Raw genomic sequence first — 18,474 nt, 5'->3', positions numbered from 1 at the left:
TCCGTCAAATTAGTACTGTGTCCACACAATCGACCGCGATTTCACGGGCTTCCTCTAGTGTATAGTAAGTATCACTAGGTTATACACTCAACAGTTTAAATATGGATGAATAATTTTAGAGTGACACTCATTTTTAGCTCACCTAGCCAAAGGCCATGTGAGCTTTTGCCATCACTTTATTGCGAGTGTAAAACAGAACTTTGTCAAAAGGTTCTTAATACCATTAAAAACACATTGTTTGTATGTCTGTCATCATTGGTAACAATTTTTCAAAACTCTTCTACTCTGACACTACTTGACCAATTGCAACTGAACTTGGTGTGAACGTTCCTTGGCCACCGTTACTAAAAATATGGGGTCCGACAGCATTTTTTTTGCATTTATCTCCTAAACCATTGGGTTTAGGCAAATTCTTGCAGTGGATAAAAGTGTTTGCACAATGAGATATATCTGTCGTCAAATTTTCATTTTAATCTGTTTAGCTATGTTTGACTTATTGCCCTTTTTAGCTCACCTGTCGAAAGGCCATATGAGCTATTGCCATCAGTTGGCATTTATTTTTCATTGTCATTCGTCCTCATCATCAATTTTTCAAAACTCTTCTTCTCTGACATTACTTGAACAATTGGTATTGACAGGGTTTAAGTGTTCAGCATGATGAGATCTATCTGTGGTTAAATTTTCATTTTAATCTGTGATGCCCCTTTTCAACATTCTTTCTGCTATTTTTAATGTTATTTCTTTCAAAACTCTTCTCCTCTGACACGCTTGACTAATTGGAATCAAACTTGGTATGAATGTATCTTGGGGTATCCTGCATAGAACTGATGTGAGAATTTTTTATCTGTTGAAAAACATGGCTGCCGTTACTAAAATAGAACATACGGATGAGACAGAAGTTTTTCACATATATCTCCAAAACGGTTAGGTTTAGCCGAATTCTTACAGGGTTTAAGTGTTCAGCATGATGTGATCTATCTGTTGATAATATTTCATTTTAATACATTAAGCCATGTTATTGTTATTTCTAGTTGATCATATAAATTCATTGAAAGCATAAGGATAAGTTAAAAGGGCTACGGGCCTATCATGCACTTAAAGTGCAGTTCTTTATTATGGTTATAAGTCTACAGATTCTATTAATTGTTTATTGTGAAATATTGTAGCCAGTCAGCAGTAAAGCAAAGACTATTGTTGAAGCAAAACAACCTAAAGTGTCATATATAGAGTAAGTAAATATTGGTCTTGTTTGATTGCACCAGTTTAATTTATACTTTCTACTTTTCTACAGTAATGAAACAGGTTTAACCATGAAATGAACAATAGTGAACAATGATTTCAATCTTTTTCATTTAAGTGAAGGAGCTGAACATTTATGCAGTTAAGGTAAAGGTTCAGTAAGTGAAGAGCATGAAGTGGTAACTATGGGCAAACGTAACATCATTATAGAAAATTGGTGTGAAATTGATCATTGTTGGCAAAGCACTGCTATTCCTGACATTAATTTCTCTTCTGTCTATCTAAGTAACATTCCAAGGAAAACCTCTGTTTCGATATTTATTCATGTATCTTTGAAGATAACTTCATTCAGTGGTGAAAGAATCATTTAGCCCTTTGACTGAAGCTATGATTTAACCAATTGATGGATCATGACATTTATGCAGTTCAACATGAACTTTTAAAATCAACATGATTAGTTGCAATAACTCCAACATACATGTACAATGGATAATCCAACACACAGTTTTTAGCTCACCTGGCCATAGGTCATGTGAACTATTGCCATTACTTTGCGTCCGTTGTCGCCGCATCGTAAACAATTTCTTCAAACATCTTCTCCTCTGAAATTATTAAATGGACTAAATATGACTATTCTGTAGAGTATCCTGCACAAAATGACGATTTGGATTTTTGATTGGTTAAAAAATATGGTTGCCTTAACTAAAAAATAGAATATAGGGGGTCAGACAGCACATTCTCGCATGTATCTCCATAATCATTAGGTTTATCCAAATTCTGACATAGGGTAAAAGTATTCAGCATGATGAGATCTCTTAGTGGTCAAATTGACAATGTTGGAGTTATTGCCCTTTTTGGACGTTTTTTTGCTGTTTTTGATGTTATTACCTGCAAAAATCTTCTCCTCAGAAACTACTCTACAGAATGCAATGAAAGATGCTATTTTGTTTTTTAGCTCACTAGGCCGAAGGCCATGTGAGCTATTGCCATCACTTGGCGTCCGTCATTGTTAACAATTTTTCAAAACCTCTTCTCCTCTTAAACTACTTGTCCAATTGGAACCAAACTTGGTATGAATGTTCCTTGGGGTATCCTGCATAGAACTGGTATGAGGATTTTTGATCCATCGAAAAACATGGCACCGTTTCTATAAATAGAACATTGGGGTCAGACAGTAGTTTTTCGCATATATATCCAAAATGGTTAGGTTTAGCCAAATTCTGACAAGGGATATAAATGTTCAGCATGATGAGATCTATCTGCTGTCAAAGTTCCATTTCAATCTATTAAGCCATGTTGGAGTTATTGCCTTGTTTCAACGTTTTTTTGCAATTTTTAATATTATTTCTTTAAAAAATCTGTTTCAACGTTTTTTTTTTGCTATTTTTTATGTTATTTCTTTCAAAAATCTTCTCCTCTGACACTACATGACCAATTGGAACCAAACTTTTAAGTTATAGTTTGGTTGTAGAAATATTTTGTTTGGAGCAATTTATAATGTTATGCAGAAAATTATTGTAAAATGTTGAGTAAGGGTACTTATATAGTTGCAGTTTATGAATGATCAGACTGGTATTTCACTTTGAATTAATGGGGTTATAAAATGAAAAATCTTGACTGATCTCTTAGTGAGCAATGACCTGGACATGAATAAGGAAAGGGTACACTTTGCTGATAACTTGTAAACATTGTTACAATTAAGCTTTTATATTCTTAGTTTCTGTATGTAAATCTTTATATTTAATGGCCATGTGGTTTTATATTTGGCCACAGTCCTTCAGTTATTGATTCCATGGGTCTTCATACATTTTTGCACTGACATTTTTTGCTGTAGCTTGGACCATATCATACATTTGGATATAACATACTTCTCAAATCAACTGGTATGCACCTAGGACACTCCACTTGAAATGTGATACCTTCTTTCCACATATCTTCAAACCTTGAAGTAATGCCTAAATGTACAGCAGAACACCAAAATAATCCTTGAAATTGGCACTGGGTTTGCTTCTAAATTAATTCTTTTGTGTATATAGTTTATTTTATTCATCTTTTCGTCAAGCATTTCAAGATTTTGAAGTCTCTAATACTCATCAGTCTGAATAATTAATGTAACAGATATTCTTGCACATCATCCAAGTACTGGTTAGAATTTATAATTACTGTCTGTCCAATACTACTTTTTCTCATCTGCACATCCGTTTGGAAAACAAAATAAGCAAGACTAAGCATTCAAAAATAGACCCCTTTCCAATCCAATCTCTGAGTCAAACTTTGATAAAAACCTGTAATTACCCCTTGTTATCTCCTCCATTTTCCTTTTGCTTTGTTTTTGTTTTTGTTTTTGTTTTTTGTTAATTTAATGGGCATTGGAAGTTATAAATACGAATTAATGTTCCAATAGTTTATTTCCTGAGTTAAAATGCCATGTCGGAGAAGTACTTAACTGAAAAAGACAGAAGGAACAGTTGTTTACAATTCGATCAAGACAAAATTTATGAAAGTTATATATGAAACATGAATTTATATGAATATAAAATGTATGAAATAAAGATTATTTACCTCAATGAGCCATTTATAAGACTCCATGTCTCTCTCACATGTACAACGTTTTGTTTACGTTTTACCGGAAGTTACAATAATTGACAAAATACACTTGCTGCAGCGGGGCAGCAGCTACAGTTAATTTTAAAAATAGGCAGGAGACTACCCTATGTTCTGCTTTCTGCTGACAGTATTGTACATTTAATGAAATGCCACTGAACATGGAGCATTATCAGTTCAGCAAAAACGTCTTTTTAGCTCACCTGACAGAAGGCCATGTGAGCTATTGCCATCACTTTGGTGTCTGTCTTCGTCATTAACAGTTTTTTTAAAACTCTTCTCCTCTGACACTGCTTGACCAATTGGAATGAATGTTTGTTGGGGTATCCTCCATTGAACTGTTGTGGGGATTTTTGATCCATTGAAAAACCTGGCTGCTGTTACTAAAAATAGGACATAGGGGTCGGACAGTCATTTTTTGCATATATCTCCTAAACCTTTCATTTAAGTCGAATTCAGATAAAGGTGTTCAGCATGATAAGATCTATATGTGGTCAAATTTTCATTTTAGTGATCCATGTTTGAGTTATTGCCCTTTTTGTTTTTTTTTGTTATTTTTTTGCTATTTCTTTCAAAAATTTTCTCCTCTGACACTAAGTGACCAATTTGAACCAAACTTTGAGATATCCTGCAAAGAACAGATGTGGGGTCAGACTTTAGTTTTTCCCATACATGTATATCTCAAAAACCGTAAGGTGTAAGCAAAAACACTTTCAATGGCTGAAATGATTCTTTTTATTAGGATTACAAAAGTCTTTGTGGATAAAAGTTGTCAGACGACTCTTTGAAAGAGTTATTGCCTTTGACAGGGGAAAATGATGATTTTTTTAACAGTTTTCAGCACTATCTTGAAAACTATGATAGATAGAAAGAAACTTTTCCATTTCTGAAATGATCCTTATGATAAGTCCTACCAAAGTCTTCTTGAGTCAAAATTGTGATCGTTATGGTATATTCATTGATGCAATGAAAACTGATTTGTTCAATGTGTCATAGTTTTCATTTTCTCTTTTGTCTACCCCGGACTTGACTTGTTATGAGCAACTTGGCTGGTGTTTCTAGATAAGCAAAGGACACTTACCTTACAGGTGTACCTGGTACATGCTCCCAGTTTTTAGTGGAGTCCAAGTTGCTCATTTGTTTTTGTTATTTTGTATGTATGATTTTAGTTACTTTATGTTCTTTGTCCCTGGATTACATTCTTTTGATTACTGCTATAACCTTGGTTCCCTTGATTTCTCTTTAATCAATGCTAGAACCTTAGTTCCCTTGATTACTTTTGGACAACTTCTTGCTAACTTTATTGCCTTTGAAAGGCAAACTTTAACCAGGTGAGCAATTCAGGCTCCTGGGAGCCTTTTGTTTGAAACCCAGCACTGCTTGTCTGTCTGTCCACATTTCTTGTAAGCACAACTTTATCTAAACCACTGGAGGGATTTTAATGAAATTTTAATGGAAGAATTGGTATTATATTTAGATTTGCATGAAGGAATATCAAAACTATAAAATAACTCCAAAAGGAGATAATACAAATAAAGGATTTTACTTTTTAAAACCTTGTTAGCGGAACTCCGCCTAAACCGTTAAAGAGATTTTGATAAAATTTTATACGAAAGTTGGGTATTGTATGTAGATGTGCATGAAGTAATATAAAATGAATTTTCTTTGTGAGTTTGTGCACAGTATTTCTAGTTTAAATTGAACTTATGTCACAAAAGGGGTTTCTGATATTACATCATTATTAAGAGGGTGGATGTCATGTGCCCTGGACAAATACATCACCCGTTTTTTTTATAAGGTTGTGTTAGCCATGCATTATGGCTATATATTTTGTATATGTTTGAAACTTTAAGTAGCAAAGTCACTGGGGTAAAGTGGATGATTGTAATGGTCATAACAGTCATCCCAACATTGAGGATGGAAATTCGGGTAAGAATATTTTTCTTTGATAAAGTTGTCTATTCAAGTTATTCAACAAAACAAATATGATAAATAATCATTCATTCATTAATGCTTGATATTTGAAGCAGGAAGCATATTGGTAAAATGTATGATTAGTGTAAAATCACGATTCAAGGAAGCCTTAACTGCCCCTTTTTCGATCAATGAATGTAGGTATTATTCTGTTTTAAGGTAAAAAATAAAATTAAAAATAAAATTAACGTCTGTTTAAGGTTTCATAGGATGAAAAAAAATAAGGTAGGTTTGTAAAATCATTTTATTTTTAAAATTATTTTATATTGACACTTAAGGGAGGGCTTTTTTTTTACTTTATTAGTGCTCAACTAAGAAATGATAGTTAAGCAGCATTTTATCAAAAAGTCCATAATGAATGCGCTAGGGTAGGCAAAAAATTACTGGGTCAGCAATGTAACCTTTAACACTTATTTTTTTTCTTGACTGAATATAGGATGCCATCAAAGTAAATGACAGTTTTGCAATACATAATGTCAGTCAGAAAAAGTTGGTAGATAGTCAGCAATTTCAAATTTTTAGTATACTTTGTAACATGCATTCTGACACTATTACATACAACTACACTAGCTTGAAAAAATAGATTTGTAATAAATAAACTTACCACATGAATCTGTTGAATCACCAAAAACTGTACTGACTTAATATCATTTGATATGAACAAATGTTTACCTCTTGTATCAATTTCTTATCATAGCTGTTTCTCATTTCTCATATATGATCATACTCATAACAGTTCAGATCTCACATAAAAGTATATTATGAAATAAGAAAATGTATGCCTCACATACAGTCCCTGCTGTATGCAAGCCAACAATATTGCCTAACCCACGCGACAGCCATACATGTATGTTATCATTATATTTTGGCATTTCTTAACACAGTGGTACTTTGCTGTTAGGCTGTTACGTTTAGGATTTTTGTTCAGGGAAACATCAAGAAAGTCTTCAATGATGGATCACTTAATCCATTAATTCAACATGCAGAATTTTTATATGGGCATATTAATGTACCCCTGTCTGTCCATCTGTCCGTCCGTCCGGATTACACATGATCATGGCTTGTATGGCTGTCTCCTCATACAGTTTTTGAACTACATCTAACATATTTTACAGGATAATTATACACATGATGGTGTGCAGAGCTAAAGGATTTTGATTTTTGTGAAATATTATGGAAATTGGTGATAATTACACTTGGTCATTTTACTCAGAAATAGGGCTATATGGCTTGCACGCCTATCTTCTCTTGTACACATAATGATGGTATGCAAGATAATAGGATCTTGATTTTCATGAAATTTTGAGGAACTGGGTGAAAGTTGGACTTTGGACCATGAGTATCACAAGTCTTGGAATGATTTCTGAATCTGCAAACCATGTCTTCATACAAAAATAAACATGCTCTTATTTGGCAAATTTAGTGAGTGGGGCATCATTAGTGTCTTACAGATGCATTTGTTTTACTAAAAAAAAATCACTACTAACAAATGATGCAGGGGCTTCTAATTTTTCAGTATTTTGTGCAAAACACCGCTTGTACATGTAGTAGAAGCCATTGGAATGAATTGATTAAGTATATCAATTTTAACATAATTCAGTGGAATCTTTCACAATTCAGTGTTAATCAGTATGGTAAAGTAATAACTCTCATCAGGAAATATTTTTGTTTCTAATGTTATGATCATCTCTTGCCGCATGTTATGGTCATCCTTAGGAAAAGACACAAAACATGAAAGTCATCCCGCTTATATTTTTACCTTGTAATTTCTCATTAATCTTGCATTTTACCTATATGCTCCCTGTTCAAATATCAAGCATTGATGAACGACTAATTATTTGTAATATTTATTTTATTGAATAATTTGAATATGCAACTTTATTAAAGAAAAATTTTCTTATCCGAATTTCCATCCTCCATCTTTGCATAACTATTATGGCTATTACATTCATCCACTTTATCCCAGTGAAAGTGTAGACAATTATGGCATCTGCTATTTGTAGAGTAATCTTAGAATAAGTTTCAATCCCATTAGTTTCTTAAAGATATTGAACAACTTCATATAGTCCACTGATTGTAACTTGTAATTAACTGAGCATGTTCCTCAAATAATCACGTATATTTGTAATAACAAAATTATATGGACCAAGTTTATCAATTTTCAGAGGTTTTTGCCCCACTCCTTTAGGAAATAAGGGACTAAAGGAAGGAAAATGGGTGTTAATTGATAGGACAAAGTTTTTGTTGATACCATTTTTATTTTTCAAATGTCAATCTGTTCCTCTTGATATTCTGTTCTTCTTAATTTTTTGTTTATCTTTAACCATTTTGGAGTCAAAGGGGTACAAAATTTGGCCACACCCCCCAAAAAAATCAACGTTTTTATTTTTAGTCCGATTTTGATTTTTTTTTTTAATTGAATTCTTTACAAAATGCTTTGCCAGCATTTTCAATGACATTTCTGATCTCTTGTACAGGTTTTTATTTATTAGTGGTCAATGGGGCCATATTGACTTTCTTTATATTTGGTCCAAAAATGATAATTTTTTATGGAATTTCAAATGTTTTGCTTTTTCGTGTCTGAACCAGTTGTTGTATCCATAAGTAAGTCCTTATGCTTAAGTGTGTCAAAAATTAGTATTGTGGCACGAGTAAACAGAGCTCAACAAGCTGTGGTGGTATCATGCTAGGATCAGCAAAGCTCTTTATTCTTTCTAGCAATAGCCAATACACGTTATGTACTTGAATATGCTTAGACATGTATGATGCCTGAATTCATACTAATCACCTCTTGTTTCAACTGGGAAGAAACATTTAATGTTGAAATCCAAATTCAGAGCCAAGCAAAGTGACGTGTAATGTTGCCAATAAAATATGGTGATATCACGGTTTCTATATTTTTCAAAACAAATTCTTCTTGTTTCTTTGGCCCCGTGCAGGTGCGGGTGTTAAAAGAATAGGCCTGCAGCAGCGCTAAGCTTGTCGTAAAAGGCGACTAAATAGTGCTCAGAACCCTAGCCAGGGGCTAGGGCGCTCTGCCCACAGAGCAACTGTGGGTGTGTGCCCCAGGTGGTGGAATGGGGTACCCCTCTGGCGTGTTACATGCTGGGGTTGTCAGGCTATAATTCGGAAAACATGACCACAAACCATAGTGGTGCACCGTGTTGGGAAAGATGCCACTTTCCTTGCATGTTAAAGAACCCTACTGTGGTAATCTCCCGGAGTAGGAACCATAGGGCTCCGCCACAGGAGGCTAAATTGCCCGACCCTACCCACCTCTCCCTATTTCCAGTGGCAATCAAAATTTGTCGACCCCATTGTCCTTGTGTCCCATCCCTTTTTCATTTCATGTTCATTTTATCATCAATTTCATGTTCATCGTCTGAATAGAGCTGAAATTTTGCTGCTCAGACGTTAAACCCCAACAAACAAACAAAACAAACAAACATCTTGTTTCTTTGACTAAAGTGAATAAATTAATCTGGTAATCTAAAAATGTGTCATATATACTAAGAAATGTAATTTTGAATTTTCAAGAAATTCAATGGACCAGATTTTGGGTTCTGTAGAATAACATCATGGTATGTGTTATATTATTACTTGATTTCTAGTGATTTTTATATATTTTTTTATTTCTCTGATTAAACCCTGGTAACAAAGGCTGAATGTCAAATTGCATGTTCTTACTACAAACAAAGTTTTAACAAATTCTTTGGACAGACACCTTACTGAATCTTAACCTTAAGTAAGTTATGATATTCAAATTTATTTCAGATGTAAAGAATTTTTGCATTCATTTAAAGATTTTAGAATGGTAAGTATATTTACTGACAGATCAAGAGAGTTGGCTTTATATCAGCCAAAAAAGGTTCATTTGTTTTGTTAAATTGTACATATGGGCTTACTGTATAACATCATGTAAGTATTGTTGTGTATTTGGCTATATTCTTTTATCTATACATGTTCCACTTTATTAATTTTTTGGACAAATCATAGTACCAATCTTTATATTGTGTTACTCATTATTTCATTTCTTGTTTCAATTTTTTTTTCTTAATACCATCAAAACCTTTTAGCAAGCTGTCCGTTCTCTTTGAAGTCTGTAACTCAAAAAATATTTAAATCAAAACGGATGTATTTATTCACAATGTTTATATTGATATTGAAGATGTGTACCCCTATTATCAAAACATTTGACAAATGTTGTCCTACTTTTTTTAGCTCACCTAGAACAAAAGTTCCAGTGTGTTAACTAAATTGTAATGGGCCCACTCACAACCCAAGTACAACACTAAACTAAACCCTTTAAGTGACAATTCAAGCATAAGCAAACAATAAAACAAAAGTTAACAATGTAACCCTTTCTCTTTGTGAGGTGATTGTTTGAAGAGTGTCGTTATCACTGGCATATAAAAGAATTAAAATGTTATAGAAGTTTAAGCTTTAAGTGTGGCTATGGCTTTTATCAAATTACTATGACTAATTAATGATTGTCAGTATCATAATGCAGTATTTAACAAGTGTCTATCACTATGACTATGAAACTTGTATCATCATAACTCTGTATCTGTTGTCATATAAGTCTACAGTCAATATTAATTCTTCTAAGAAATTTTCACTGAATTAGTCCAGTTTTGAAACATTTTAAAAGGTCCTGTCCTGAAGCTCCATGTTTTGTAAGCACATTTGCCAACTGAAACTACATGTACCATCTACCCACTTAATGCTTTTAATTTCTCCATTCTGAATTGACTACTTTAAAGCACTAATTTCTAGTCTTAATGTTCTTTCAGTGACTTGCTTGTCTGAGAAAATTGCCTGATGGAGGTCTTTGTTAACTATGTAACATTTGATAGGAATGCTAATTCCTTCTAACTTGCTAATGAAATAACACAATCCACACCATCTGCAGTAGCTTAAGCCTCACTTGCCATGGTACTCCTCACAACTCTCCTGATTATCTTGGATTGCCACATTACTGGATTTACTTTTTCATTTGCTCCTTTTATAAAGATTACAAAGCCACCTTGGCTTCCTCCTTCTGTTTGATTACCAAATGAGGCATCACCAAAGAGCAGCATCTCTGCATTATTTCCAAGATCTTGAAAAGTAAGCTTAACTTCATCATTCTGAACCTTTCGTACCAGTTTGTTTACTTTTCTCAAATCTTCAACCATGTTTTTTTGTAACTGTTGCTGAAATTGATGCAACATCAAAGGCAATATAAGGTCTGGTTTGTTTAGCAAGTCACAATAGTTGCCCAATTTTTTATCTCTAAATAGTTTGTTCAGCAGATGTCAACATTGCGGATTTATTTCTCTTTTGAGGAACTGGTACAGTTTTCATACTGTTGGCATAGTCATTTTGACACCATTCTGTGATAAATTCAACCTTAAGTACTTGAAGTTTTGCAATCTTCTTTACCAACATGGAAAACATCTTGCTCAAATGACTGAACCAGCCCATAAGAAATCATTAACATGAACAGATAGTATTCCTGACAACCCTTTAAAATTGAGCCAATAAAATACAGCAGGAACAACTTTTGATATTGTTCCTCCACAAGCCAAAAGAGTGTTTTTAAATTTCTGGTATCACTTTAAGGATGCATCAAATTCTGATTGATGCATTGTCTTCTTTTGGCTTTCTTAGGTACACCTCTTTTTGCATTTGTTCTGTTTGCAAGAAGGCAGTTTTATTATTTACAGAGTTTATTTTCCATTTCTTAATGGAAATTACAGACAAAATAAGTCTTAATGATTGTTTATCACATGTCAGAGAGTTTTTTTTTTTATTTCATCTAAGCAATCCTCTTCAAATCCTTTTGCAACTAAAAATGCCTCCTGTTGCACTTACCTTTCAATTTCTTTCAAAAGCAGGAACCTGTTGGGTTGAAATACATTGCTGACAAATATCATTACATTCTTTAAAAAATATTGTCTCTTCAAATTTTGCAATTCTGCTTGTTTAGCATTACCGAAGTCAATATCACTTACAAGAATATTCTCTTCTCCATCATAATCAGGAGTTGCATTCAAAGGTTTCAAGTTCTCTACAGTACTTAGATCAAGAGACACCTGATTTACTCTGACTGTTTCTGGCTCACTATACTCAATATTATACCAATTCCTTCAATTGGTTGATACTTTTCCTGCTCTGTTTAGTATTGTGGCCTCTCTATCATTGTTAACACCTGGAATTCTGAACTGAATAGTCTGGTCTTTTTTTAAGACATTGGGTGATAGAGTGGAAAGATGCGGTTTAGCATTAAAAGTATTTTAGCCACTAGTACTGGGCATGTCATCTTCAGCTTCCTGGTTTTCGTCTTCATTTCTAATATCTAGACTATCATCATGAGTGCCAGAACTGTCTACATTCTCATCACTGGACTCTCTTTGAGAGCTTTCATCCATGTTTTCATTTTATGTGTCAGTTTCAATATCATTTCTGTCTGCAGCAGATTATTCATCATCAATGTCTTCATAATATTGAACTTCTCAAGATTTTTCTGTCTATTTTGTTGGGCTGACTTGCTGTACAAATTACCATTCTTAATTATACAGCAATTCAAGGACTTAGAACCTTAATAGTTTTGAGCATTGGTTCTTTTGTTTACATCTACTTTGATGTACACGAACATATGAACTTCCATATCTAATGAGTACAACTACATTGTCTTGTCTTTTAACCCATTCTGGGCCTTTATACAGATTATTACGAAGAAAGTAAGCCTTTTCTCTATTGTTGAATATTTCTCCAGATTGTCTTCTTTACTTTTGCAAAGCCTGCCTGAATATAGCTGAAATATTGCTGCTCAGGCGTTAAACCTGAACAATCAATCAATCAATCTCACCTTTTCAGAAGATTCAGCAGCTATAAATGGTTTTCTACAACCAACAAGATGTTGTCCATGATACTACTCAAACTTTGGCCTTGTAATGCAGGAAGTTTGTTCACAAATGCTGAAGATCAAATTTGAAAACTTTTTACTACCTACCAATAGCTTTTTCGTTTTAAGAATAATCAATGGAACCAAGGTTATTGTGATAATAAAAGAGAATGTAATCCAGTGACAAAGACCAGACATGGAAAACAGACATACATAACAAAGAACATAAAAAGTCAAGTCCAGGGTAGTCGACAGAGGAAAGGAAACTAAAGAAAAACTATGACACGTTGAATAAATCAGTTTTCATGGTGCAGATGGATACACCATAATGATCCATGAGTTCATGATGACGACCATAAAACTTCTGTAGTGATGACTTCAATCTTGTAGCAACATAATCCTGTTCCAGAAGCTTATTTGTTAGAGTTCTAGCACAATACAAAAAGTCTGTGTAGGTTTGGCAAGCTCTGGCATTACTTACAAGTTGTGATATGAACACTCCATATGCAGGTGCTGAAGAGATGTTGCCACAGATGAAAGGAAAGTTGACAATTCTGAATGAAAAGTCATCACTCTTCACGTTTGTCATAAAGTTTGGTCAATAGTTTTCCTTTACCATCGATTTCTGTGTCTGTAGTATCCTTTATCTTGAGTTTTTGGGGTAGATACGATGTATCAAATCCCCGAAATTAGGATTGTTTAAAGATAATACGTCATCTATATATAGCGGAAACTGAGATTAAAGGATCCAAGTAAACGATATTCTTTAAATTTCCAGCATTTTGTAAACATCTTCTGTGTATTTGGAAGATGATTTGGAATAATTTCTTACAGAGTATGAGGAATCTCTACCAAGAACTATATATTTGTATCTAGGTATTCCATTTTTTTTGGAAAAACAACGATTTATAATGTTTTTTAACATGGGGAATAGAAGTATACAGTAATGAAAAATCATAGGTTTTAATGCTATTATATTCTGATAATAGTCTTGAACTGATTGACTCCAAAAGATCTTTCGAATTTTTCAGGATCCACATTGAATTAATACCACTATGGGAGTAACAAGTATTGTGGTATGACTGCAGACCCTCTTTGACAGCTGTGAATATAAAAGTTTTGAAAGGTTTTTTGGTACATTTTGCAAGGTGTTCAATCTTAGCCCAGATATCAAATAAAAATCATTAAAACATATGAGTGAATCTCTTAGAGATGAATCGCTTCCATCTAGTAATAAAAATGTATCATCTGCATATTAGCTTACTTTGGGTTTACTGTCAGCAAGATGTATTCCTTTTACACTAGATGTTGATTTATACTTTATAGCTAACAGTTCAACTCCAATTATAAACAAATAAGGAGAGAGAGCATCACCTCGACAACAACCTCTTTATAATGTAAAAAAAAAAATTGATATGTGTCCATTATTTATTACACAACTTTTTGCCCCTTTATATAAGATAGCAAACCAGTTGCAAAGATATCCAACAAAACTAAAATTTTGATGTGTTTTTTTTTTCATGAAATCCCACTCAACTGTATCAAAAGCCTTCTCAAAATCAATAAGTAACAATAGACCCTCCTCATCATTTTGTTCTATATAATGCATCAGGTCATAAAGTAATCTAGTATTCTCTTCAAAGAGTCTATTTTCCATGAAACCTTTTTGAGAATCACTTATGATGGAAGAAAGAACCTACTTAATTCAAAAGGAAATGACAGCTGACGCTGTTTTCATATCAGTGTTCATCATATTATTTTGCATTCATCCGTATATTTGGGTTGTGTCCTTATTATATGATATACATTGTTAAATCTGCATGGAAGGAATTGGGATTGATTTTACATATGATGGGGACATGACTTAAATTACTTTTTGTAGGTTTAAGGTTTAAACAGGTCTGGAGCTGACATGTCAGTTAACTGCTAGTAGTCCATAGTGTGTTCATTTGTGTAATTTATATTCAGTTTCTTTATTTCTGTTGTAACAAGGAACTAAGACTTTTTTGGACTGATTTTTTTAAAAGTATGTTTAATTGTGTAATATTTTTTCCACTGGTGAGATTTTAAAGGGGAGGGTTGTGATCACACCAAAGTAATTTAACCCTGCCTCATTTTTTGTACCTGTCTCGAGGCAGGAATTTCTGGCCTCTATATGTCTTGTTTCATTTTCACCTTTTGTTTATTGTTATGTTACTTGAGTACAGAAAAGCTGTACTTGTGTATTATGCTGTTTTGGGACTAGCTGCTGCCTGCCCTAGTGTGTGAGCGTTTCCTTGTCATTTACTGAAACCAGTGGGTGATATTTGGGCTGACATTTTCATTCCAATGGGATTGTTGTCTCTATGACATTTACCATACCTATTCACATTATATTTGATTGTACAAAAATGTATACCCATATACTGTATACTTGAAAAGATTGATAGATTTTAGGAGCTATAACAACTGAGGCTTAAGGCATGTGCTACAGCTCATCGATATAATGAAAATAGGTTTGGTGTATACATGTATGCCAAAGTCTGAAAGAGACAACAACCCCACCAAGATGAAAATGTCAGTAGCCCAGCAGCAATTCATAACAAAGTGATAAAAGCCATTCAAATCACATCTTATTAGCTGAAGGCCATATGAGCTTTTGCCATTACTTGGCATCCATCATCGTTTTTGTTGACATCATTGTCTGTTGTCTTCGTCAAAAATTTTTTGAAACTCTTCTCCTCTGACACTTACTTGACCAATTGGAACCAAATATGATTTGATTTTTCCTTAGGGTATCCTGCATAGAACTTCTTTGAGGAGTTTTGATCTGTCAAAAAACATGACTGGCATTACTAAAAATAGAACATAGGGATCAGACTGTAGTTATTTACATATATAATGTTTCATGATGATTTTATGTTGCCTTAAACTTAATTTTGTCAGTTTTCAGATATTGCCCACTATTTTCAAGTTGTCTGTTGCACTTAATTGCAGCGTGAAATTGGTTAGAAATGAATGATTTCTCCCTAATGTCAGTAGTGTTAGTCAGTCATTGATATTTCTCTGCCCTAATGTCAATAGTGTTAGTCAGTCATTAATATGTCTCTGTGTTCTTATTTCACCCTAATGTCAACAGTGTTAGTCAGTCATTGATATGTCTCTGCTCTAATGTCAGTAGTGTTAGTCAGTCTTTGATATGTCTCTGCCCCAATGTCAATAGTGTTAGTCAGTCTTCGATATGTCTCTACTCTAATGTCAATAGTGTTAGTCATTGATATGTCTCTGCCCTAATGTCAATAGTGTTAGTCAGTCTTTGATATGTCTCTGCCCCAATGTCAATAGTGTTAGTCAGTCATTGATATGTCTGCCCTAATGTCAATAGTGTTAGTCAGTCTTTGATATGTCTCTGCCCCAATGTCAATAGTGTTAGTCAGTCTTTGATATGTCTCTGCCCCAATGTCAATAGTGTTAGTCAGTCATTGATATGTCTCTGCCCTAATGTCAATAGTGTTAGTCAGTCTTTGATATGTCTCTGCCCCAATGTCAATAGTGTTAGTCAGTCTTTGATATGTCTCTGCCCCAATGTCAATAGTGTTAGTCAGTCATTGATATGTCTCTGCCCTAATGTCAATAGTGTTAGTCAGTCATTGATATGTGTCTGCCCTAATGTCAATAGTGTTAGTCAGTCATTGATATGTCTGTGTGTTTGATGTTATAGTTTATTTTGAAGGTGTTTAATTGTTCTGATACTGTGGATTTTATAACCTTTGTTGCCGTGGCCTTTTAATTTTAGAGCTTACTTGAACGTGTGTTTTTACTTATTCAAGACCTTTGGTGACCTTTGTATTTACTATTTTCATAAAGATTATACGATGGTGCATTTGTTGTATTTCACCATATCTGTTCCTTTTTCTATAGTATAGAATTCACTTATAAGATGCTACTTTGCTGAAAAGTGTTTCTATTGCTAATATGATACTTATTTGAATGAACAAGAAATACATGATTTGCAGGTTATACAGCAGTTAAATGAAAACTTAAGACAGTTCAACACCAACTATATGGTTTTACAAGATTATTTAGATGATGCTTTGGAGAAGCTAAAATCTATATCAACAACTGCTATTGAGGTAAATATTATCATGATTATGGTTTTATAATGACAAATATTTATTTTCATAACTTCTTGAGGATTGAAACATAATAAAAATAAATCCTGACATATCAAGAATTCAGTACACACAGGGTTCATCATTTGATTAATATTTTATATTTGTAATCTTATCATTTGTTCTCATTTGTTGAGCTACACTTTATACAATCACCTTGTGTTCATTTTGTATGTGGCCCCTGATTTAAATAAATAAAATCTTGAATCTATATCTGAAGTTCCTAAAATGATAAAAAGTATGTTCAAAATACTCCATCAGTTGAGGTACATTTAAATTATTGTCTTTGTCAATACTTGTAAGAGTGATTTAATTACACATTGTATTAGTCATGTATAAGTGTATAAGCATGGAGATTTTTTGTCCCCTTTCAGCAAATGCACTCCATCCGTCTGTCAGTCTGTCAGTCCGTCAGTCCATCAGTCACACTTGGTTTTCCAAACTTTTTTTGTAATGCCTCATCGAATTGATTTCATATTTTGTATATAGTCTTATCATGACAAGTTACAAGTTAAGTTCGAATGATGTTACGGTTGAATGATTTTTACAGAAGTTGTGTCCCTTGGACATAGAAAATTTCATAAAATTTTGTTTTCCAGACTTTTCTTTGTAATGTCTCATCAAATTGATTTCATATTTGTTAGCTAGTCTTATCATGACAAGTTACAAATTAAATTTAAATATTATTGTGGCAAAATGGTTTATATGGAACTTATGGCCCTTTGACATAGAAAATTACATAAAATTTTATGTTTCATCATTTTAATGCAAATTTCTGCTGTCATTCTAGAGTTATTTGCCCTTTAATTCATAATAACGAAGTTTTTTTTCAACTTTCCAGGTGATAGAAAGAGAATGTCTTTATGCAGTTTTCTGTAATGCGAAAATGTTATTATCTACTGTAAAATGAAGCTCAGCTTTGATTTTGATGGAATTTGCTTTTGCTATTCAAGAGTTATTTTCTCTTGATTGTTAAAAAATAACATCGTTAGTTCACATGTATAAAAAAATCTCATGAAGGCAATGAGTTCAAAGGCCGAAAGGGGACACTGTATTGCATCAGCAATACTGTCAGAAAGGAAGTTAGAGCACTTTCTGATATGACGTCTTCATATCGTCAAACAGTATATGTTGATACAACCCCACCTTTAGCACATGGGCACTGTCTCTTATCTTTTGCTGTTGCTTCGAGACAAAACACTCAATTAAAAAATGTTTACGTGATGATTTAACGGCTGAGGTTATCTGATTAAAATCAATTATATAAATATACACATTTAACACATACAATGACATAAATATACAAATTTAATTCAACTTCTATACAGGGGAGGTTAAATGGAACAGCTGTTATTTTGGCTATGCCTAGGGAATTTTTTTTCACAAAAATTACCGTATTTGTATTATTAAAAAGGAAATAATTCCTTCCATGGGTAGATTTGTACTCATTTTAACATGGGTTTAGCATTTATATTCTCACTGTTGCTCGGTGTTAATTAAGTAAAAATTCTGTACCCATGTTAAAATGAATACAAATCTATCCCTCCATGAATTGTTTCTTATCCTTTTTTTGTCTCTCGCCACAGCACAAGAGAGGGACATGGTCATGTTCCTTGT

The 18,474-nt window shown here is 33.4% G+C and overlaps 1 protein-coding gene across 2 annotated transcripts in view; it reads left to right on the top strand.

The window, feature by feature from the left end:
* Nucleotides 1-18,474, top strand: part of LOC148606858 (ankyrin repeat domain-containing protein 27-like) — a 96,303-nt gene that overhangs the window by 23,513 nt on the left and 54,316 nt on the right. For both annotated transcript variants that reach the window (XR_015915251.1, XM_088545575.1), the window contains exons 7-9: nt 1,167-1,228; nt 9,592-9,631; nt 16,702-16,818. Coding sequence is in view for 1 of the 2 variants with exons in the window: in XM_088545575.1 (XP_088401701.1) it covers nt 1,167-1,228; nt 9,592-9,631; nt 16,702-16,818 (219 nt within the window). In the remaining variant the exon portion in view is untranslated. The remainder of the gene's footprint in view (nt 1-1,166; nt 1,229-9,591; nt 9,632-16,701; nt 16,819-18,474) is intronic.

This window comes from Perna viridis, chromosome 9, assembly GCF_037379345.1.
Source record: "Perna viridis isolate PV_CMFRI_1.1 ecotype Kerala chromosome 9, ASM3737934v1, whole genome shotgun sequence".
In the NCBI taxonomy this organism is placed as follows: Eukaryota; Metazoa; Mollusca; class Bivalvia; order Mytilida; family Mytilidae; genus Perna; species Perna viridis.
The sequence above is the reverse complement of the archived record's forward strand: the minus strand, read 5'-3'. Positions and strand labels throughout refer to the sequence as shown.